This window comes from Ceratotherium simum, chromosome 15 (assembly GCF_057802395.1).
Source record: "Ceratotherium simum simum isolate JZ-2026a chromosome 15, ASM5780239v1, whole genome shotgun sequence".
In the NCBI taxonomy this organism is placed as follows: domain Eukaryota; kingdom Metazoa; phylum Chordata; class Mammalia; order Perissodactyla; family Rhinocerotidae; genus Ceratotherium; species Ceratotherium simum.
The window spans coordinates 53,145,794-53,168,795 of NC_141914.1; the positions used below are offsets into that span (position 1 = coordinate 53,145,794).

The 23,002-nt window shown below is 35.4% G+C and overlaps 1 protein-coding gene across 6 annotated transcripts in view; it reads left to right on the forward strand.

Moving 5' to 3' along the window:
• The window catches only part of PDCD10 (programmed cell death 10), a 43,563-nt gene that overhangs the window by 15,165 nt on the left and 5,396 nt on the right, over positions 1-23,002 (forward strand). For 3 of the 6 annotated variants that reach the window (XM_004424774.3, XM_087440073.1, XM_087440072.1), the window contains exons 2-5: positions 3,701-3,911; positions 12,472-12,525; positions 16,990-17,107; positions 18,433-18,559. In XM_004424774.3, coding sequence (XP_004424831.1) covers positions 3,816-3,911; positions 12,472-12,525; positions 16,990-17,107; positions 18,433-18,559 — 395 coding nt within the window. In that variant the 5' untranslated portion in view covers positions 3,701-3,815. Of the gene's footprint in view, positions 1-3,376; positions 3,603-3,700; positions 3,912-12,471; positions 12,526-16,989; positions 17,108-18,432; positions 18,560-23,002 lie in introns of those variants that run through there. The other 3 variants (XM_087440071.1, XR_015554506.1, XR_015554507.1) reach the window with 3 other exon arrangements.

The window sequence follows — 23,002 nt, forward strand, 5'->3', positions numbered from 1 at the left end:
CAAGTCCTTTGGTTTCCGCTGACTAGAGGGTGGATGAGGTAACTTCAAGGCCTTTTCACACTTGGGATTTGGAGGCAGTAATCTTTAATTGGCTATGCATGGGTGATCAGCACTCACCCCAGAAACCAATATCCCTGAGAGGGCTGAAACTTTGTTAATGTGCTGCCTGGCTGCTCAGGGCCTGACCACACCCGTACTGAAAGGAAGGAACCTTCTCAAAGGGGCAGGGCCTCAGCCCTTGCTCAGCTCTGCTGACCCTTGCTTTTTAGGTAGCAGGCGCTTTGTTACTTGGAGTAATTGCAGGTTGTCCATTGAACCAGTACAAATGAAGAAGCGTGTAGAAGGAATGACAGCATATTTTAACTTGAAGTTGAACTAAAATTGGCAGAATAATTTAATGTTTAAAAAGCCTGCTTGGAATTGTTCATTTTTAAACTCATGTATACAGTTCTGAAACTGTGAGTGGCCCCAGTTTGTGAATATGTGTTCTTAATTAAAAGTTCTTTTGTAATTTGGTTCTTTAGAGCATTTTTCATAAGAACAGTATTAAAAGGTGGTTAAGTGTGGTGTAGGCCAGCCACCTATTCAGCCTGTAATGTTGCTGTAATACTGTCTTTTTGATGACACGTAATAGCTGATAGTACTGTAAAGTTAATTTTTAAGGCAAGAAATATATATATGTATGTTTTTAATTTGAATCATAAATATCTTAAGTGAAAATTGCCATGGTACAACACTACTTACTAAACACAATTTTTAAAAAAATATTCAATGCCAGTATTTACAAAAGGTAAAATTAAGTACTTGAGCAGGGTAATGGGGTAGAGAGATAAATGTCAGCAGGCATTCTGAAAGTGACTCTAGCCACTTTACTGGTCCCCTCAGCTCTGTCTGCCTTTATATACGCAGGGATAGGCCCACGTGTTTGAAAGAGTAAAAGACAAAAATGACCCCATCCACCCTACGTTAGTATTTCACTTCTTGTAGTATTTCACCTCCTTTTTACGGAGATTCTTGAAAACTTAGACTCCTCTCTCACCAGCTCACTATCTCAGCCCCTGAAGGTAGTCCGTCCCCCCCCACGCCACCCCCCCACTGTACAAGTGACACTACTCTTTGAGCGTTACTCTTGACCTCATTAGGAAATCAAATAATTTTTTTAAAGTTATTGACCGTGCTTGGGAGCATTTAAAACCACCTTCTCTCTTTGAAACACCTGGTTTTTGTGATACTGGCTCTCTCCAGCATTTCTCCCATATCAGTATGGCATCCTGACTTCTCCCTTGTATGGTACTTGCAATTTTTCATTCCTTTCCTTCCATAGTGCAAGCTCCATGAGGTTGAAGACCGTCTGTCTTGTACACTGCTCTGTATTTAGTACCAGGCCTAATATTGTATAGGTAATGAATAAATATTTATTAAACAAATGATTTTTTTTCTGACACCCAGTGAAATAGCACTTTAAGTTCCGTTGTTGGCCCTCTTCTGCTGTTTCTCACTTGCTTTTTCCGTTGATAACAGTGCCCTCTACTACTCTCTATACTGTGCATCCACTATCCATCATTTTCAGTATCACTGCATTTCAGCTCCTCGTTGTTCCAAGTTTATTATAAAAAGGTATTCACAGTTTCTTTTTCTTTGTTTGTTTTTTTGGTGAGGAAGATGAGCCCTGAGCTAACATCCGATGCTGATCCTCTTCTTTTTTGCCGAGGAAGATTGGCCCTGGGCTAACATCTGTGCCTGTCTTCCTCTACTTTATATGGGACGCCGCCACAGCATGGTATGACGTGCAGTGAGTCGGTGCGCGCCTGGCATCCGAACCCACCAACCCTGGGCCACTGAAGTGGAGCGTGCGCACTTAACCGTATGCGCCACCGGGCAGGCCCCTCGGTTTATTTCTAAGTGGAAAAGTAGATTACCAAATAGCCTATGAAGTAGTTAAATAGGGGCAGCGGGACCACAGTTGATATTTACCTATTTCCTCTTGCTTACTATTCAGGTCCTGTTGATCTCATATAGATACACTAGGTCTTTTGTTTTCCCTGCCTTCAGCTTCTGTTCCTCCATTCTATCCTTAATGCTAGGATCAAAGCCAACTACTTAAATCACTGGTCTGATTGGGTAATGGTTTTCTCTTGCCCTGTAGAATAAAATTTAGGAATTGGCCTTTTTTTCCCTTTTTTTTGTTTTGTTCTGTGAAGTCCAGGAGCAGATTTCAGCTCAGAAACAGGAAAAACTTTCCATGTTTAGAACTACCAGAAACGAGACTAAACTGTTTCAGTCCGTGTTGAGTTCCCCTTCACTGGTCAGCATATGGAAGGGGGATAGTAAGCAGTTCTCAGATGGGACAGGTCATTGGAGCTTTTTGAAGCTGTATGTACTCCAGGCCTTTGATGGTATCTTTCAGACTGCTTAGGTTGTCCACAATTGGGCCCAGATACCTTTTTAATGATTAGGACTACATCTTATTCATCTTCTACTGCATCTTGCATGTAATAAGTGCTAAACATACATTTATTCAGTGAAGGAATAACTTCTGGGGGTTTTCTTGGGTAGGTGAGCTGAGTTCTTTGTTTCTCCTTTACATTTGGTTTTTTGAAGTAGAAGTATCAGATCTGGATTCAGAGGACTGGGATCAAGCCTCGGGCCTCTGTATGTGTGATCTTGGGAAAGTTATTTATCATCTCTGAGCCTACTTTTTCATCTGTAAAATTAGAATGACAGTTATTCTAAAATAAGTTATTGTGAGGATTAAATGCATGTGAAAAATGTTTTATAATCTGAAAATGCTTTACAAATGGTAGAAATTATTCAAAAATTGATGGCTTTTTGTTTTACATATATTAATATATATTATTTAATATATAGGTGTGTTACTACTCTTATTCTTTCATTTATAATGACTCATGTTTTAGCCTAGCAAAGGAAATAAATGCAGTCTCTTTCTCTAAAAAGCAACACATTTCCTCAACTCCTCAAGGCACTCTTATATTGTTGAATTCTTGATATTTTTATTACAAACTACCAGAGTCTGTGGATTTCTCTACTTAATTTTCGTGTCAGATTTGGACAAAGATTCAACAAGTACCACTGGTAAAATTAAATAACATATTTTTTTCCCCAAATAGACCACATGTGGTAGTCTTTGCCTAGTTTTAAGGTTTGTCTTAAAACTTTGGTGCTTCCTATGTTTTTGTTGTTATTTTTAGGTGACAAAAGTCAATGAACAATTAGCAAAAAGGTTTTAATGAAAATGTTAAACACCTTAATTCTTTAATTTGGTTTTCTGTACATGCTTATATATCATACGTTTCATAGTTATAATTTTGTATTACATATAAATGCTGTAAGTATGCACCTTGATACTTTTTCTTAGGTTGTATATGATGGAATTAGACACATCATTAATCCATGGTGCTCCGTGAGACCTCTCTCTGAGTGCCAGATGAGTGGGTTCATGAATCTTTGCTCTGTGAAGTAGTACCTAATGAGGGAGATTGGCTGTAAGAAAGGGAAGTTCTTGAGTCTGCGGAGGAAAAGAGAGATGTGTCATTGACCAGGGTTGCCTTCACAAGTAAGATGTATGAAAAAATCAGCTTTTGGTAAGTTAGGGACTCTACTTTGAAAAAGAAAATTATTGGCATTTGTAGTTTCCCTTTAATAAAAAGTAAATCTCTGTTCTTTCTTTCCCTTTAACCAGATCAGTGTGTGTTTTGTGCCCTATTCTTTTATCACAAAAAAGAGAAGAAATACTGTGGTGAATGAAGATTCCTCTGCATTTTAGCACTGCTTTTTCTACTGTAGTTGGCTTTTGAATGAGGATGACAATGGAAGAGATGAAGAATGAAGCTGAGACCACTTCCATGGTTTCTATGCCCCTCTATGCAGTCATGTATCCTGTGTTTAACGAGGTAAGTGGGTAAACATTTCCTCATATGATCTCCACAGTTCTTAATGCCTGCCTCATTTGTTCATTTGTTTGTTCCTTCATATAACAAATATTTATAAATGAACATCATCTGTGTGTTAGGCATTGTGCCAGGGCTGGACATAAAACAATGGGGAAAAAACCCAGATAGGTTGCTCTCCCTCTGGAGGTTTCACTATAGTGGGTGAGAGAGACATTGAACAAAAGAATACAAGTAATTATAGAGATGAAAAATTGTGATAAGTGCCATGAAGTTAAAAAAAATAGTGTTAAATAAAATAGCAAGTGGGACCTATTTTAGGGATCAAGACAGGCCTTACTGAAGATGAGATATATATGCTAAGATCTAAAAGAGATAATAAGAGTTAGACAGTTGAAGAGTTGGGGATAAGCACATTTTAGGTAAACAAAAGAACAGGCATAAAAATATTCTAATGAGTTACAGTCAGTAGCAACAAAACATATTTTTACTGATAAGTGGAAGATACCATCCAAGGTATCTTGGATACCTTGGATAAAGATACCAGCTTTAGTATCTGGAGAAGATGTAGTTGCTTTTTTATTTGAGGAATTTGTTAGGACTTAATAGCAATACATTTTTGGTTTTTATTTTAATATGCCAAGGTGTGTAGAGAATTCTAGAGCTGGAATTTCCTTAGAGATAATTTAATCACTCCCTTCCTTTTAATGGTGAATTGAGGTCCTGATACATGAAATTGTTTCCTGAAATTACTTAGGACTAAAATCTAGGACTCCAAATTCAGTGGCTTTAGCCTTTTTGTCTGTTTAATTAGGTTTTTTCTTTTTTGCTGTTTTATTAATCTAATTAATTATAAAGCTGTCAACACCATTAACCTTATTGTTACTATAGCCTAGAAGCCCTCACTATTTCTAATGACTTTTTCTCCCATTTTGTAAAATATTTATATCAGAGCAATATTCTGGGTTTCAAAACTATTTCTCTCACATTATTAGGTTTAATAATAATGTATTTGATGTATTTTATGCTCTTAAGTATTGGGGACAGTAGAGAGTGATTCATCCTCTTCAACTTGAAAACCACAGGCTTAGTTGCTGTTTCAGATGTACATTTTAGATTTTCGAACACTGGCAAATAGTGTTAGGTTCAGTGACCATAAAAGAAAATTCAAAACAGTGGCTTAGGTAAAAATTTGTTTCTCTTACATAAAAAATTTTGGAGGTAAGTGGTCCAGGGCTAGTATTATTATGGCTCAGTATCATCAGAACTCAGATTCCTATCTAGTGCATTATCGTCACTTCCACATGTGGGATGGCTGCTGAAGCTCTGTCCATCGTGTCCTAAATTGTTGTCTGGAAGGGGCAAAAAAATGGAGCAGGGGTGGGGTCTTACTTCCAGCTGATTCAGCTTCCTTAAATTAACCTTTTTAATACAGAAGACTTCATTTACATCTTATTGGCAAGAACTTAGTCTTATGACCAACAGCTAGCTGCAAAGGAGATTGGGAAATTGAGAAGTTTTGTTACTAACGGGAAGCAAGTGGGTGGCATCTTTTGAAAAACCTGTCCCTGTTATACTGCTACCATGGTGGCATTGGAGGCACTCTTAGGGCTGGTTATACCCATCGCTGGCAGCTATAGCCAACACTCCAGTGATTAATTCCATATTTTGTTCTAATACTTTACCGATTCATTGCAAGACTACAGTTATTGTTAGAAGCAAGTGCTTCAATTCTTTTTAGTAAATATATACAAAATGCCAACCATTTACTCGCTGAGTACTCTGCTAGCGCCTGGAGATGTGGAGAAGAAAAAGGCAACATACTTCTTCTCAAGAATCTTAGGGAACATGGATGTTTAAGCAAATAAATTATTTAATTATCCTTGTACCAGCTATGAGGTAAGGAGGTAGTTACTGAAAGCTAGAGGAACCCATCATGACAATTAGTGTCTGAACTTCTCAGGTCCTTTAAGAACCATTATGACAGTTGCACCCAGAGGTGCTCCCTCTTCATATCTATATTGCTAATTCTCTAGGCTACTGGGCCAAGTTGTTTGGGGGCATGTTCTATATTTTTCTGGTATTTTGAGTCTTTACTTGAAGGGAGGGTGATTTACATTGCAGAGCTTCAGTTTGGTCCTTTAGTTAATGAAGAGAAATGAGAAAAGCTTTTTTCCAACACTTTGAGTGATCTTTTCCTGCATATGGAATACAGATTTTATTTGAATCTTGACTTTGGAAAACAGTTATACAGGATATGGGATTCTGGAAAAGTGAACTGTTGGGCTTGATACTGATATACCTTTCCTAATTTATTCACGTGTAAGAAAAATTAACCTGAAAGAAAAAGAAATGGCTATGAATGGACTAATAAATCTCTTCTAGAAATAAAGGTAGTGGTTCTCTCCAGATGAGATCTGAAAACATGTGAGTTAATGGGCCCAGAATTAGAACATGTTGCTGAATGATTCATATTTGGTTCGAGGACTAATTGTTAGAAGTGAAATTTGAAAATAAAATGGCTGGATGTGGCAGACTGAGAGATACTACATCAAATAGTAAGGGTCTAATTCTCAAATTGAATTTACTGATCTAACATCATGGTGTCAAGCTTGTTTTTTTTAAATTATTTCTGTGATGTATTTAAAAATGAGTGTTCAAAAATACCAAGCCTTTAGGAATAGTAGTGGTAGTAGGTTTCTGCTTTGATAGAGCTGAAATCTAGAAACCTGATTTAGGAATGGAGTAAAATAATTATTGTGCCTTCCGAAGTAAAGTATTTGGTTAAAAAGAATAAAATACAAGCATTGTTCTCTGACATTCCAGTGTATTATTGTAACATCTTAGATAAGATACCTAATCAGTTAAACATTAATATTTAACTATAGTACAAACATGGATTTTTCTATGAATCTACTAATGGGGAAATTAGAGCTTAGTTTGGCTCTGTTTTTCTGTGCTATGCAGTTACAGATAAAATGATTGTCAAATTAATCTTACAGAAAATAGCACCACAGTAGGGTTGAGCATTTTACTCTGAAGCTAAATGATTCACTAAATTTTGTCCACGATGTATTGTTAGAGTTAGAAAGCTTATGCATTCTCACCTTAACATTACATCCATAATAGTAACAGTGGTTGTCTAGAAGTCATTTAGTCGAACAGAGTTTTAGGTAGTAGGACATCTTTACACCTGGGAAAATTTTAGTACTGTTCCTCCAGCTCACATGGCAAAGTTACTTATGGCATTCTGGGTGCTTGGTGCTTGCTAAACTTAATGAAGCTATGCCAAGACAGCTGCGAAGGAGTAGGCTTCTTGTTTAATCAGCTGCCGCCGAGTTCAGAGTCCAAGTATATTGCATGTGTTGTAAATGTACTGTGAAATAGGTCTCCAGGTTGCATTATGGAATGAGTTGATAGAAACTAATGCCAAGTCTTAGATCAGCTTCTCGAGTAATGTATTATTTTTTACTGATTCTTTGTATATGGAGGAGGAGGGACATGTGGTTCAATTCTTTATTCCAGGAAAAGATATACCATGTATTTTCTTTTCCTGTAACTTTTTAGAGGAATTGTTTTAAGGTGCAATATAATTTCTAAAGAAACATGTATTGTATTTTGAGACAGAAATAAACAATTTTGCAACCAAGTATGAATTTTAGGTCACCAGAGGTTTATATGCTTGTTTACTAATAAATTACACGAAAAACAATACTTCTGAATAACTAAATAGTATCATTCTATTCAGAAGTATCCGAAGCGGCTATTTCTGCCAACTGTCAGCAGAATATGCAACTCTTAATTTTTCCCAGTAAGCAAATGAAGCCTGGAAATACTTCAATTTTACCTACCCACTCATTCCCTTTTTTTCCTTTTGAAAAAAAAATCAAACCCCAAATTTTGAGCATAGACAATGACGGCATGGGATTCACCTGCAATCCCACCATCTGGAGGTGAGCATAGTTAATATTTTGCATTTGAATTACTGCTCTGCCACTTACTAGGCTAACTAATCTTAGTTGCCTCATCTGTAAAAAGAGGATAATAATAGTACACTTAATTCTCACAACTCTGTGAAATAAATGAGTTAATATATTGTAGTGCTTAGAGTAGTACCAGGCATGTAGTAAATGTTAGCTGTTATTATTAAGGCGTCTCCCATAATTTTCTGACAGAATTGTGATCATATCCTAGAGTTTTGCATACTTGTTGGCAGTGTTTTAATGGAAGATGTTAATAATAGGTAGGTGGTTCTGCTTACCATTTTTGTAAGACAACTGGCAACCCCAGGAACTAATTCTGTTAGAAACATTTATTGAACTTAGTATGTACAAAACACAGATAATTGCATTTGCTTTCTCTGTGGCAGCACAAAAGTTTTCATTTTTTGACCTGACTCACCTCATTCTCATTTGAATCATAAGAGGTGTATATGGAGTTTTTTATCTTGTGACTTGGCCCAGTGTAATTCCTTTTAATGAATAGGATCAGTAATCTTTGTGTGTGGGGGGAGGGGCAGGGTAGAGGAGAGGGTTGTCAGCATGAGGAAATCATGCCTGATTTGAGGAAGCAAGGTTCGTAGGCATTCGGGACAACTAACCTAATTATTTTGACCTAAAAAAAAAAAACTTCCGAAGATTTTATGCAGGACTCTTGAAAACTTGAGCAACCAAAAGGTTAAATGGATATATTTTTTAATTATGGTTTTAAGAAACTGGCTTGATAGTAGAAAATAAAGTATAGGAATGAATTGAGACTTCTGGAGGGAACAGTATAATGAGCTCTCTGTGGATTCACAATTATGTGTAAGTTTTTAAAATATTTTTATAAATGATCCAGAGAGTTAAATTTGACAAATGTGTGGTTAATAGTAAGTGCTCTCAAAAGCTATCAAGAAGAAGTTGCAGGAGGAGCTCACAAAACTGAGAGTAGGCAGAACGTGAGGTTGGGCTGAGACCTAATGTTAGGCTCACCCAGCTTATCATTTTCCCTCCAAATGTACTTCAGCAGACACTTTTCCTTCTCCTTTAGGGTGAGATGTGATGTTATGTACCCTTTTCTCTCACTCTGATTCTCTTCTTTTCCTTTACTCTTTTTTTTTTTTTTTTTTTTTGTGAGGAGATCAGCCCTGTGCTAACATCCGCCAATCCTCCTCTTCGTTTGCTGAGGAAGACTGGCCCTGGGCCTACATCTGTGCCCATCTTCCTCCACTCTATATGGGATGCCGCCACAGCATGGCTTGCCAAGCAGTGCGTCGGTGCGCGCCCGGGATCCGAACCAGCGAACCCCGGGCCGCCGCAGCGGAGCGCGCGCACTTAACCGCTTGCGCCACCGGGCCGGCCCCTTTCCTTTACTCTTTTACTGGTGACATGGATGTCCTGTATGGTGGAGGCCCGAGGAGTGTCTCTCCTTGTCTTGGTATCCATTAATGCAGGGTGTAATCGTATGTTCCCTCCTCCTTCTTTGGACTCACAATACGGTACATACGCTATCAAGTACTACTAAAAATGATTGCATTGGCTCTTTAAAGATACCCAAGCCAAAGACTGTTAGCACAAAAGCTAAAATAATGCTGGACTCGTTAGTAAAAGTATTGGAAACAAAATGGAAATTGTTTTCTGTTCTAAACTTACATAAAATCGTTATGCCTCCATGTGTTACCAACCCTAAAGAAACCCTAAGTGGGTGAACTGCCAAGGAGGATGATTTTATGAGGCCACACTCTTTAAGGACTTGTTCAAATCTCATCTTCATCAAGACTTTGCTTTCTACCTCAGCTGAGAGTAATCCCATCAATTTCCATTTGACTGCTTACTTAAATTGAGCTTCTGGGGTTCCAGGACTGTAGTCTGTTTCTTTGTATCTCTCACACTGACTTCCTTACATGTGGTAGAAACTCAAGAGTTTGTTAGTTCTGAAGTAGTGAAGGGATTGAATTCTAGGGTAGACTCCAGTCGGGAAACGGTGAGTACAGGGAGGCAGGATAGCACTAGTGGCTTGTGCATGGGTATTGGAGCCAGACAGATCTGGTATGAATATTCTCTCTGTACTTACTGTTTAACTTTGGGTAAATTCATGCAAACTGGGTTTCTTCCTCTGTAAAATGGAGATGATGATAGCTAGTTACAGATTTATTATGAGGATTAGAGATACTCTATAAAAATACTCTATATAATAAAGTCCATAACAGGTGCTTACTAAATGGTAGCTGTTAATTAGGATATTACCACAACCTGATTTTGTCATGAAAGGTACTGGTAAGATGAACATGATTTTATTATTAAATCATATATTACAAGTGAGAGGCCTAAAATACAAGCACTTTTTAATAAGGAAGATAAAAACATATCTTGCTGAGTATTACAGGCTGAAATTATAAATCGATTCAAGAACAATTTAGATAAATTTATGGATGACAGATTAAGTTCATTTCAAAAAATATGTAGGTGCCTATATGCCCAGTACTCCCTGGGCAAAGTGGATGTTCAATTCAAAAAATATGTATGTGCCTATATACCCAGTACTGCCTGGGCAAAGTGGATGTCATAAGAGGAATAAAGCCTGTGGGTTTATTCACAAGATGTGTGGGTATGTAATGTATCCCCAAATGGCTCCCAGCAGAGTTCTGGTGAGGGGCTTCATACCTCACACATTTGGTTTAGTATGTTACGTCAGACCTTCCCCTTTCCTTTCTAAGGTACACATTTGTAACCTTTATCTAGAAAGCTCGTCATGTTGGTGGCTGTCTTGGCTAATTTTGTTAGTTCCTCAGGGACTTTTCTAGGTCTCTCTTACTTGCCTTGACCCTTTCATACCAGTCAGGGCAGTGCAGAGTGAGTTAATAATGCTGATCCTGGAAGGCACACATCTGACTCAGACCTTTGACGCTTGTTGAAAGAGGTCAGAGTGTGGTGTAAACTCAAGTAAGGAAACGGGTTCCTCTCAGGGTGGAAACATTCATCCTGTCTCTTTGCCTCTGCCTCCCTTGCACAACAAGAACTTGAGATCAGAAGAGCTGCATTGTTATTGCAGTCTTCAGTAGTAGTCCTTCTAATTAAATGAATTCCCTGAAAGAAGAAGATTTTTCGTTTTTGGAAAGAAACCATTATTTTATAAAGTCCTTATGTAGTTGCTTCTTTGCTGTATTTGCCTACCTGTTCCCCTTGTGTCTTCCCTTTTACCTACTAAGACAGTGTTAGATTTTATAAGATTTGTAGATGCCAAGTTAAATGCTAAATTAATGGTCCATTGTTTATTTTTGGAGATAAATTATTTATCTTGGCAGATTTTGTTGCTTTTGCCTTATGCTTAAGGTGAATAACTAGTAGGGAGATAAGATTCTTGGCATTTCTGTCTTGTTTTGAAAATAAATTGATTTAAAGTATTGGAGATTCCGTAGATATGTATGTGTGTATATATGTCATTAATAGAGGAAAACTTACATTTTCATTTCCTCAAGAGATTGAAAGGAACATTTATTGCATAATATGATATATGTTCATAAGGTTTTTGTGGAAATAGTCTACTTGCGTATAAATTAATAAAAGTTTACGTTGTTTTTGAGCACTTTATTGTCCCAAATAAAAAATATATATGTTGAGTTTTATTGAGTTAACTGGTCCAATCCTTAGAGACTAAAGATATCTGAATTTAATTGAAGCTAGTTATTTTAAGTCTGGCAGTTAATTCTTCAACAAACAGAGTTATTTTTATGAAATTGTATGTTTTCTTTGGCTCAGTGAAGAATGAATTATATATAGTGTCTAATAAGGACATGTATCTTTCAAAATTGCAAACCTTACATGTTTGATACAAAAATTAGAATCATTTGGGTTCAACTTTCGATTCAGTGTTTTAGGTAACCATTTTTCAATCCAGATAAAATAGAGGAGAGATATAAGAATCTCTGAAAGCCAGATGATCCAGTCTTCCATTGAGTATCAAACAAATCTTTTAATAAGTTTATAATTTATAATAAATTAATAATTAAATCTTTTATTAATCTATTTATTAATAAATAAATTTATTTGCTAATTAATAAAATAGACTAATCTCAGCTTCATCCCTGACTGAGGAGATTGAAAAACAATTAAAAAGGAGTAAAGTAGTAAGTACAAAGAATCTTAAATAGTAAATGTTTTCTTTATGTTGGTCACTTTATATACAATACACAACACATAATTTGCCATGTATTTGCAACAGAGCATTAAGAGTTAATCTTGAACCCTTCCTATTTTCAATAATTCAAGTAAATATGTTTATTCTTTCTATAGGGACTTATTTTATATTCTGTGCTTATCTTCAACCTACCTTTAAGGTAGAGTGTGTCTTGTTTTTTTAAAAAAGGAATAAATAAAGAACTGATATGCATACCTTAATTTTTCATGGTTTCTAATGAAAATTTTAGATTGTCTGAGGAATTATGGTGATTTAGAATCATTAGCAAGTATTTTTGTTAATTGAGTGATGGATGTATCAGTGTGATTACCACAGAATGGGATATCAGAAATGTGCTTTTTCCAAGAAAATTGATATTAATAATGATTTTAAATTTTTATTGCAGCTAGAACGAGTAAATCTGTCTGCAGCTCAGACACTGAGAGCAGCTTTCATTAAGGTGAGGCACATTTATTTTGATGATTAAAATGTAATATATAAATCTAAATACCATGTGATAATTGCCACTTTATTTCCTTTTAGTGGAAACCTTTTTAGCCATCTTGTGCCTGTTTTAGTGTACTCTGTGAAGCTTACAACACTTCCAGAAAGGGAGCTGGAACAAATGCTGTTTCCTTAGCATTCGTCTTTTCATTACTTCGTGCTTTTGAAACTGACTTCTTCGGAGTGTCGTCTCTTTAGCTTTAGAGTATATTTTTGAATTCTTTTTGATTTGACTTGTTAAAATTTGTAAAATTATAACTTGAAAAGATGTTCTTCATATTGTTTAATTATAGAACATAAAGGTAAAACAGTGTTTTTCAGTGGGGAAAATAAGACCTATGGGTACGTCAGATTAAGGATACTTTGAGAATAGACAACTAAGTCATTCAGAGGAAATTTTTTTATTGTCTCTAGACCTGGGGTATTCAGTCAATAATCATTAGCCACATGTTGCTGTTGAGCACTTAAAATATAGCTCATTTCAATTGAGTTGTACTCCAAGTATAAAATATACACCAGATTTTGAAGACAAGAAAAAGTATGCAAAATAACTCAGTAATAACTATTTTATATTGATTACATGTTAAATGATAATATTTTGGATGTGCTCTTAAGATAATTGCATGTAGCTTTTTTGTTTTTTTACTTTTTTAATGTGGCTACTAGAAAATTTAAAATTACATAGCCTGATATTTTGTATAAAACTTTATCCATCTCCCCCTCCCCCAATGTCTCCTCCAAATACATATCAGGATGCCCAAAACTTTAATTTTTATTTACTTTTTGTGTATTTGCTCCCATCTATAGCTAAAGCAACTTATATTTCAGGTAAAATATTTTAATGTTTAAATGTAGAATAAATTTATGGTTGGGTTTCGTTGGAGTTGTAACTGTAAATCTATCCAAATTGATTTCTTTTTATGGCAAAGATTAGTTTACTGATACCACTCTTAACTGGTAGCATAGATAATGTCACTAGACATTTCTCTTATCTCACCACACAAAATTACATTGTGTATGTCGGATTAGAGCCATTTTGATGCGTTTCATACTCTAAAATGCAGTGTCCGTACACACATACATGCTAGCTTCATAAAAATACATCCTGTCAAATCATTGGGTTCATGAAAAGAATCAACAAACAACACCATATCAGATTTTTTTTCTTTTCTGCTTTGAGTATCAGTGTGGTTTCAGGTCATGAGAGGCATGGTGGGGACTATTTTAAGCATCTGTGTGGCCAAAGAAAAAAAGGAAAAGCGATCTGTTGCACAATGTAGTATCAGTAAGGCAAAAGTCAGTATTTTAGCTTTCTTGATACCAAGAACAGAGAGAAATTTCCTCTCTGTATCCTCATAAAGAGGACCCTGTCTGAGGTAGTAGATAGTATAGTCAATGAAATTCATAAAAGAGATAAAATAATGAATTTTGTGAAGCTTTTTCTTGTAATATCTTTATATGTAAGCTGATGTTTTAAGACTAGAGTATAATTAAAAAGCACACAATGTGTTCAAAGTATGTGGCTGTGATAGATCTGGTTTGATGTATAGGTAAATTTCATTATCCATGGCACTGATTCTTAATTGGGGATGCTGGAGGTCGTTTTGGAGGAAAACATATTAGTCAGTTGTGCATTGATTTATTCTTAATTATCATATTTAATTTGTTAAATTTCAAATGAAATTAAAGGAGGGTATGCAATAAAAAGATGAAGATTTTTGTATTTTTTTAACTATAACTTATTTGAAAAAGATTAAAAAACCTCACCCAGCCATATATCCCTATTTATATTCATATATATCCATATTTCCAGTTCTTGGTCCACAAGAACAGTGATATTTATCAAGCTTTAATATCTATTTTGGTTATTTAGAGAAAAAAGATTAAAATAATTTTTTTCCAAGATAAAATAATACTAGTGAATATTAGCTTTTAAGATATCTATTCTGCTGTTGATTCCTTTCCCTTCTGGGAGGTTCTGATAGGTTGTGCTATTGAGAGTCACTGATCCACAAGAGTGGATTTTACTGTCCTCGGGGGTAGTTCTCTCACAGTTGGATTCTTCATAAAAATTGGTCGCCCACAGAGTTGAAGGTTGTGTTCTGGGGAAAACCTGGAGGTATAGATAGTTAGTCTCTGATTTAAGGGCAGATCTATTTATTTTGTCAGTCAGAGTTATTGGGTAAATTTAAGGCTTTTAAAATAAAAAGAGCTTAAGTAGGACCTCAGCCAGAAGATACTAAGATTACTGTTCCCACACTGTGTGTACCCTGGGGCCCCCCCAGCAAACTCAGAGGGGTGTCATGAGATATTTTAAAATTTTGAAGAAACACAGTGATACTCAACATCTGGTTGACGCTGTGTGAACTAGTAGCTTGAGGTATTTTGCAGTTTCAACATATTAGATTGGGCTGTATTCCTCTCAATGATGTCATATTTTTGTGAAGCTGGGCTTTTGGCTGTTGCTGTGATAAAAAGCAAGTTACACAAGAAAATCAATCTACAATGGGAAATGAGGGTGGAAGGGTCTGGTCTAATTCCAATATTTGAGAAATTCTGTAGCACTCAACAGGTCCACACATCTCATTAATATGCGTAATCATGGTTATTTAAGAAGGAAATAAAATATTTCTTTCAATTTATGTATTTTTTAAAGGCTACTAGATTGTTAGGACAGAAGTACTTATTAAGTTGTTTAAACTTTACTTAATACACAGCACTGTTAGGTATTTGTTTTGGCACTGAAAACACTGTGAACTGAGAAAGTTAGGGATCTCTGTGAGATTTCTTTAACGCTCCAGCTTTGGCATTTTGGGGCTCCAGACCAACTTGGTATTAAAAACTTTGTTCTCAGGCTTTCAGCATTTAATTCTTTCAGCACCTTGTCATAACTTAATCAGAGATACTATTTTTCTGCTGGCATTCTCTGGAAGCGCATAGAGAATGTTCCCCTGCTCCCCAAGATGCTGCATTATGTAGTAGATTTAATGCTACCTAGGAAAGATAAACCACTGTTACCAAATACTGGCTTATTTAAATAGTGTACTCTATGTCATTTTGTGGCAGTTCACCAAATTAATAATGTTGACAGCATCTTAAGCCTTATTTGTACAGCTTTTCTTTTAAAGGCAACTCTTGGTTTCTTAAACAAAAGTAGATTCTATCTTAAATATATTCATGGAAGGAAAAATCAAAACAGATTATAAAAGAAATGGAATTCAGTAGGACACACTTTATTCTTATCAAAATGATTTCCCTGAATAGCATTTGACAGCAGTTAAAATGATCCCAGAATTGAGACAAATGTGTATATTTTCTTTTCCCATTTCATTCGACGACCTTTCAGTTTTTGATATTTGAAATCTAATGAGAAACAAGATGTTATAATGGAAGAAGCAATAGGAACAGAAGAGAGCTGGATCTGCAGTGATGCCAGAATGGAATTGAAAAGGCAGAGGTTAAATGTGCTTGGCACAGAAAGAAGCAAATAGATTGCCATCTGATTAAGATCATAAATTCTGTTTCTATTTGCTGTTTAATACCATGGTGCAAAAGATAGGAAATCTTAAGCATAATGATTGAAATTGGCAGGCATCCTAAAAGAAACAAAGTTAGAATGTGATTACAAAATTTAAAAAAATAATAAAATGGGACAAAATTACTGGGGAAAACCAAAATCTGAAAATTAGCTTTGGTAAACTCAAAACTCTTTATGTACAGTCTTGAAATGACTAGAAAATTTAGTGCCCTAGGGAGTTAAATAACATAGAACCAATGCAAACTCATTAGTGAAACAAGCTCAGGAGGTAGTAAAAGGATTAATGATGATCTGAAAACTAGTGAAGGAAATATTCTTGCTACAGAAATAAAACAGGAAATGAAAATCATTGTGTGGGAAAATAGTTGAGATTACATAGCTTCAGTAAAACCTGCAAAGAAATCCTGTTTTTTTGTTTTGTTTCTCCTGTCATTCTGTTAATTTAAATGCAAAGAATCTGCAAAATACTGGTGAGATGAGTTATTGCTTGATCCTCAAGTTGAAATATTAGCTAATGAAAAAAAGCTACAAATCCTCAGTGTATTTAAACTACTGAAAAGAGTAATTGATGGATTATATATAATCTTTATTTCTGTCTTAGTTATTAGTTTGATTGCAAGAGAGTGTAAAGGAGAAATAGGAAGTGTTAAGTATTTTATATTCAAATGGAAAATGGGACCGTGGCTGTAATAAGAAGTTACTGATGCACGAGCTCTAACAAAACGTTAGTGAATGCCATCATGACACCTGCTTTACAGAGATTTCTGCCCTTAGAAATTGATCAGTCAAAGAAGTTCCTAACAGATTCTAAACAATTAAGTTTCGGCTTTAAAATGCTGATTTAGTTTCTATATTTCAAAACTAGCTTTCTCTTTCTTATAGGCTGAAAAAGAAAATCCAGGACTCACACAAGACATCATTATGAAAATTTTAGAGAAAAAAAGTGTAGAAGTTAACTTCACAGAGTCCCTTCTTCGAATGGCAGCTGATGATGTAGAAGGTAATCAGGAACAGTCTTATTTATTTTCTTGTTGAAAAGCACTTCCTCCATTCCTCCACATCTTTATTGTTTGACGAAAGGGCCTTCCTCCTTCCTCTCCTCCTCGCCTCCTCCCCTCCACTCCTTCCTTCTTGTTGTTATTGTGATGATAGTGAAAAAAAACTATATAAAACAGAAAACTAGTTCTTGCTTTTTGTTCGTGTTTGTCAGATTTAATTACTTGAAGTAAAGCATTTGTGACTGCTGCATGCTTTAATTTTTTTCCCTATTAATAAGTTTGATGAGTTCTAGTTTCACCTAAAGATGAGCTCTGTGGAATGGTTATTTTTTGTTGACTTTATGCAAGTAGCAGTTTGAAAGTGATGAGTTTTTTTTTTTTAACTTTAGTATGGCATATTTTTTTTCAAGCACAGATTTGAGAGAACAGTATAATAACCATGCTTTTTGTTTCTATTCCCATTTTTTGCTTTTTTAAATAATTAGAAATGGGTTTCACTTAAATTTAGTAGCCATTTTCTAAATTTAAGATTTAGAAAACTTTAGAAATTTTTAATTAATTTAGAAAAACATAGAAGTATAATTTCCCATGTTGATTGAAGGAGAACAAAAGTAGGTGTTTTAAATGATTCCATAACTTATAAGAAAGCCCTCATCATTATTCTAGACTTGAGCATTTGCAGCCCGTTAGGCCAGGTTGTATTGATGGATTGGTAGAGTTGTAGTGTTTCCAAGTCTGCAGTGAATCTGGTAGGAGGAAACTTTTTGCCTCTGCCAGGTCTGATTGAACTTCCTTTTCAAAGTTGCTGTCCCTACCCAAGTGTTGAATTTATAGTGATGTTTTTTGTTTTTAAGTGAGATTTCAGGAATATGCTGAGGATTTTATTAGGTTGTTTGGGGTTTTGATATAATGAGCCATTGTATATTCAATACAGAGGTTTTATTAAATTCGTCTTCCCCATTGGCAGATATATATTGCTGTTGTATTTGTTATGAATGTCATTACTTACTTTAACGTTTCCTTGTGAAATGTAGCTTCAGAGGCCTGATAAACTTGGTTAAGCCTCCCTTTTTAATTTTTTTAAGATTTCATGGGATTTCCATTTACCCCAAATTGAAAATGTTTAGTCTTTCATATTCTAATGTTTTATTTGGAAGGAGCCCTAATGTTACTGAACTAGGTTGAACTTATGAATTCTGGTTTGCAACCTTGTCTTCCTAATTGTCTGGGCTTTCTCTCCCTACCACCCCCTTGACTAACATTGGGAATTCTTAGACCTGAATTTGGGAGTTGCATGATGCTTTTTATTATGTATTTATTTTATCAGAGTATATGATTGAACGACCAGAGCCAGAATTCCAGGACCTAAACGAAAAGGCACGAGCACTTAAACAAATTCTCAGTAAGATCCCAGATGAGATCAATGACAGAGTGAGGTTTCTGCAGACAATCAAGTAAGCAACTTTTTATTTAGTTCTTTTCTTAGAGGTACTTCAAAGGAACCACTCATTCTGGATGTTTTATTTTGGTATGACATTAATATTAAATTGAAATACTAATTTGGAATAAAAAATTAGAAATTTTTAAATGCTACATTTTTATTATTAACTTCTAAGCTGTGGCATTTGGCTTTAGAGTACAGTAACATTTTTTAGAATGTTTAATTTAAGAACAGTGAATGAAATGTGCATAAACTGGAATGTAGTTTGAACTACATAAAAAATGGAAAAATGTAAATGTCAGATTAAAGTGAATAGAGAAGTTGGATAAATTAGAGATTGATAACAAAGGATACCAATATTCTTTTTATTTCCAAAATGGCACAAGTCATTAGGATAATAATGTACTCTTGGGTGTAAATAACATTTTCTAATATTCACCATATTGTGAACCTCCAGATCCTTGCCTTTGGGATAGAGGTTTAAAAAGACTGGGCATGTGCATGGGCCGGGGGACTGGCTGGTGAGCAGCAGCAAGAAGGGTCATCCTAGGGCAGTTCTCAGACCAGGAGCCCTCTCCTCAGGGGTGGGAGGGTGGAGGAATGAGGGGCAACTCCAAACATAATTTCTAGGTGAGTATTTTTAAACTAAAGAGTCTGATAATTTTCTTCAGCCTTAATGGATAGAAAACAAAGAAAGCTGGGAGTAATTGTAGTGGCACTACCAGTGCAACCTTTTGGTGAAACCATGAGTAGAAATTGCTAGAAAGGAAAGATTTAGCACAGGTCTTTTTCTGGAAGAGGCTGCATCATGCATCGCATCTTTAAAGAACTTAATTAAGGTGGCTACTTGAAGTAAATATTAACATTCATCTCTCAGAAATAATATTCTTTGTAGTTCACATTGCAAAATGCTGTTTCAGCTAGTTTGGGCACCTATTTTGGTCTGGAGGGAGGAGTGTGTCCCATTTTAGAATATAATGCTTCGTGTCAGGTACTCAACCCAGCTATCAAGGAGTGATCCTTCTCTTTTTGGTCCTCTAATTGAGGACCAGAAAGTACAAAAAAGACTTTTCATTGACTAGCTAAAATCCATGTCACAGGAGACAAACCCCAAGGTAAACATTTTACCTTTGTTGGAAAGCCCCAGCTTCCTTTAACTATTTTTAATATGTGAAGAAGGAAGACAGTCAGCTGTTTATGGATTTTGATTTTTAGTTTGGTATAAAGTAAACATGTTTGGCCCATAAAACAATAAATTGTCAGTGATCACAAACACAGCTGTTTAAACAACTTATTTCTAGATTTTCAGATAATTTAATTGTTTTGATTTGTTTTGATGATCATATATTTGTTGATGATTTATGCTACAATTCTATGAAAATTTGACGTTTTAAAAATATTTTCAGCAAATTTTGCTTCAGGTCATTGAAGTAGAGGTTTATAGAATCGCTGTCATCTTAATAATAATAGCAATCACTTATATAAACTTATGTGCTAAGCACTTTTTAAAGCACTTTACATGTATTAACTTATTACGACGTGGTGTAAGAGATGAGGAAATTGAGGCATAAGAAATTAAGTAACTTTCCCAAGGTCACAGAGCTGGTAAGTTGGCAGAACTTGGTTTGAATCCAAGCAGACTGACTCCAGGGTCTTCTCTGCTGCTTCCCAATCATAGATTCATAATGTTGATCTAATCTGGTGCTTGAAAAAAATTTTCTGCTCTTTGGAAGAATTGTGATAAAGGACATCTTATATAGAATGCCAGTAGGTAAGAGGGAGAACAGTGTTGTGGTTGAAGCTAGGATAGACATGGTAGGCCCAGAGCCCTCATCTTGTGCCCTGACACCCTGTTTTCCCCCTGGGGAGTCGCTGAGGCATCTATGCTCAACCCAGTATGGTTCTAGAGAGATAGTAGTTTGAAAACCACTTTGTTAACAGCCACATTTCAATCATAAGGAAGTTGAGGTCAAGAGCCTAAGAGTCTTGTCCATAGTCATTGACAGGGGCTGAATTAGTCTCGTCTCTCATTTGTGAGGCAATAATAATATTTCAATTCTGTTTTCTGGATTGTACTCAGCACAACTGAATTAAGATCATTGGTAATTGAAATTTATTTCTTAACCATTTTAGGAGGGATAATTTGCCATAGAAAGTTTGTTGGTAATATGTGTTATTTCTGAGACTAAAATTCAACTGTGTTTGAATTAGCATAGATGGCTAACGTGTAATTATTTGTATCAGTGATATATATTGATACATTTTGGTACATATTGTTACCACTGTTAATTGTTTAACAAATTAGTGGATAAAATTGCACCAAAATAAAAAATGGCTTATCTTTCAGACACAACATATTGTGCAGTTACTATTTTTCTTTAAAATATTTTACTTTCTCGTATTGAAGGTAGTTAAGGTATATCTCATATTTAAGATATCCTCTTCTTTTATTTTAGCAATATTTGTCAATAAGTATATATCAAATATCTACTATACCAAATACCGTACATGATGTTATAGGTTATATTAAAGTAGAAAAAAGATTGCTGTCAGCTAACAAATATCCACGTATTCTTGTATATATTAGCAGACCAGGGTTTGAATCTCCATTCCAACATTTAGCTATGTGACCTTGGATAAGTTGCTTAGCTGCTGTGATTCTTATTTTTGCCTGTGAAGATGAGGGTAATGGTTGTGAGAATTGAAAGAAATGGTGTATATATGCACCTAGCACAGAACCTAGCATACACTCATGGCACATACTAGCATTGTGAAATCAGATTTTTTTCCTCTTCTCTCTATGGAGTTGATTAGGAAAAATGATCTAGCAAGCAGATATTTTAAAAGTACTTTGGATTAATGAATGTTTCTGGCTTATGCAAATATTTTCTAAAATAAACTCACAGGACTTTTTTTTAAGTCTGATACGTTCCAATGGATGACTAGTGGATACTCATGATTTAATAGACCAGAAAGCTATGCATTTATCTATTTACTACTTGTAATCTGCATTTGCATATTCATAGGCAAAAATTCACCAGGGTTTCGTTTTCACGATGGCTTCAAAACAGCTTTTCCAGAGTTGTCCAGTCTAGACCAAACTAAACATCCAGCATAGGAATTTCCTTCCTTTAGAGTGTTTGCATAAACATATTATACAAATTTGTGTGACACGATTAGAAGCTCTCCTATTCCATGCAATTTTTTAATAAGCTGTCTGTTTACATTTCATCTGATAGCTGTTTGTCCTCTCTTTCAGTGTATACGTTTCCCCCAAGTTGCCCCACTGTATTGCTGCAAATTACTAAAATTTCTTCCTACTTATACCCGTATTATATATCCCTTATCACAGAAACCATTAACTCCAGACTGTGCATATAATTACACTATAGTTATTTTGCCGTCAAGTTTTCCCCGGTTCTTTATCTGCTTAGTTGTCTGAAATATTTGTTTGTGCTTGTATTTTCTCGTGTAGGCAACAGACCCTCAGGTAGTTACTAATATAATTTAGCTTCTCTGGTGCAAACCTTGGTGCCATTAATGAAAATGCTGTTCTGTATGCATAGAGATGACATAATATTTGACATAAATTGCTACAGATTGTTTTAGAGAAGGCCAGGCCTAGGATCAACAGCTTTCTTCTATAAAGCTCTCTGGCAAATAATGGATCAAACCTTAGCTGTTGGCTCTGGGTTTCCAAACAGTGATTTCCAAACCTGGTTCATCAGCAAAATCACCTGGGGAGTTTTTTTTTTGCTTTCCTTTTAAAGTACAGATACCCAATATTCATTAGCAGGCCTGGAGTACTGGCCACTAAACCCTCCCTGCTCTCCCCTGCCCCCCACCCCCTTTTGTTTGTGCTACCAGGTGAGTGAGTGAGCAACCAGTTTCAGAACTGCTCTTTTGCCCTGTGGAATCCAGTCATTATTGTTGTATATGGAACATATGTTCTTCTTGTTGATTAGCTCTGAAAGCACATTTTTATAATCACTTTTTAGCAGAATGTTAAAGTATACCACTAAGTACAGTTGTGTATGAACAGCTAACTGGTCACTGTGTAATTTACTCCATTATATTCCGTTTTTAATAGGCTCATTGTGGGTTTGAAGAATCTTTCATATTCAGAGATTTGACATTATTTTTTATTTGTTGAAATTGTAATTTTTCTCACATAATAAGATGGTCATATGATACTGTTTTATTAAGCTGTGGTGGACCTGTGCCCATCATGGCAATACAGAAGGATTCAACTTGCTGATACCATAAATGAAAGAAATGGCTATGTAACTTAAAACTGCTATTACTAAACTAGAGGCCAAAAAAAATGAGTGGACAGATCTTATTTCTATATAAAATTCATGTCCTGTTTGAACATCTAATGTTTTAATGTTTCAGCCTGATACCAGTGTTTGACATACAGGAGGTAATATGTATTTATTTATTGAAATATTTAATC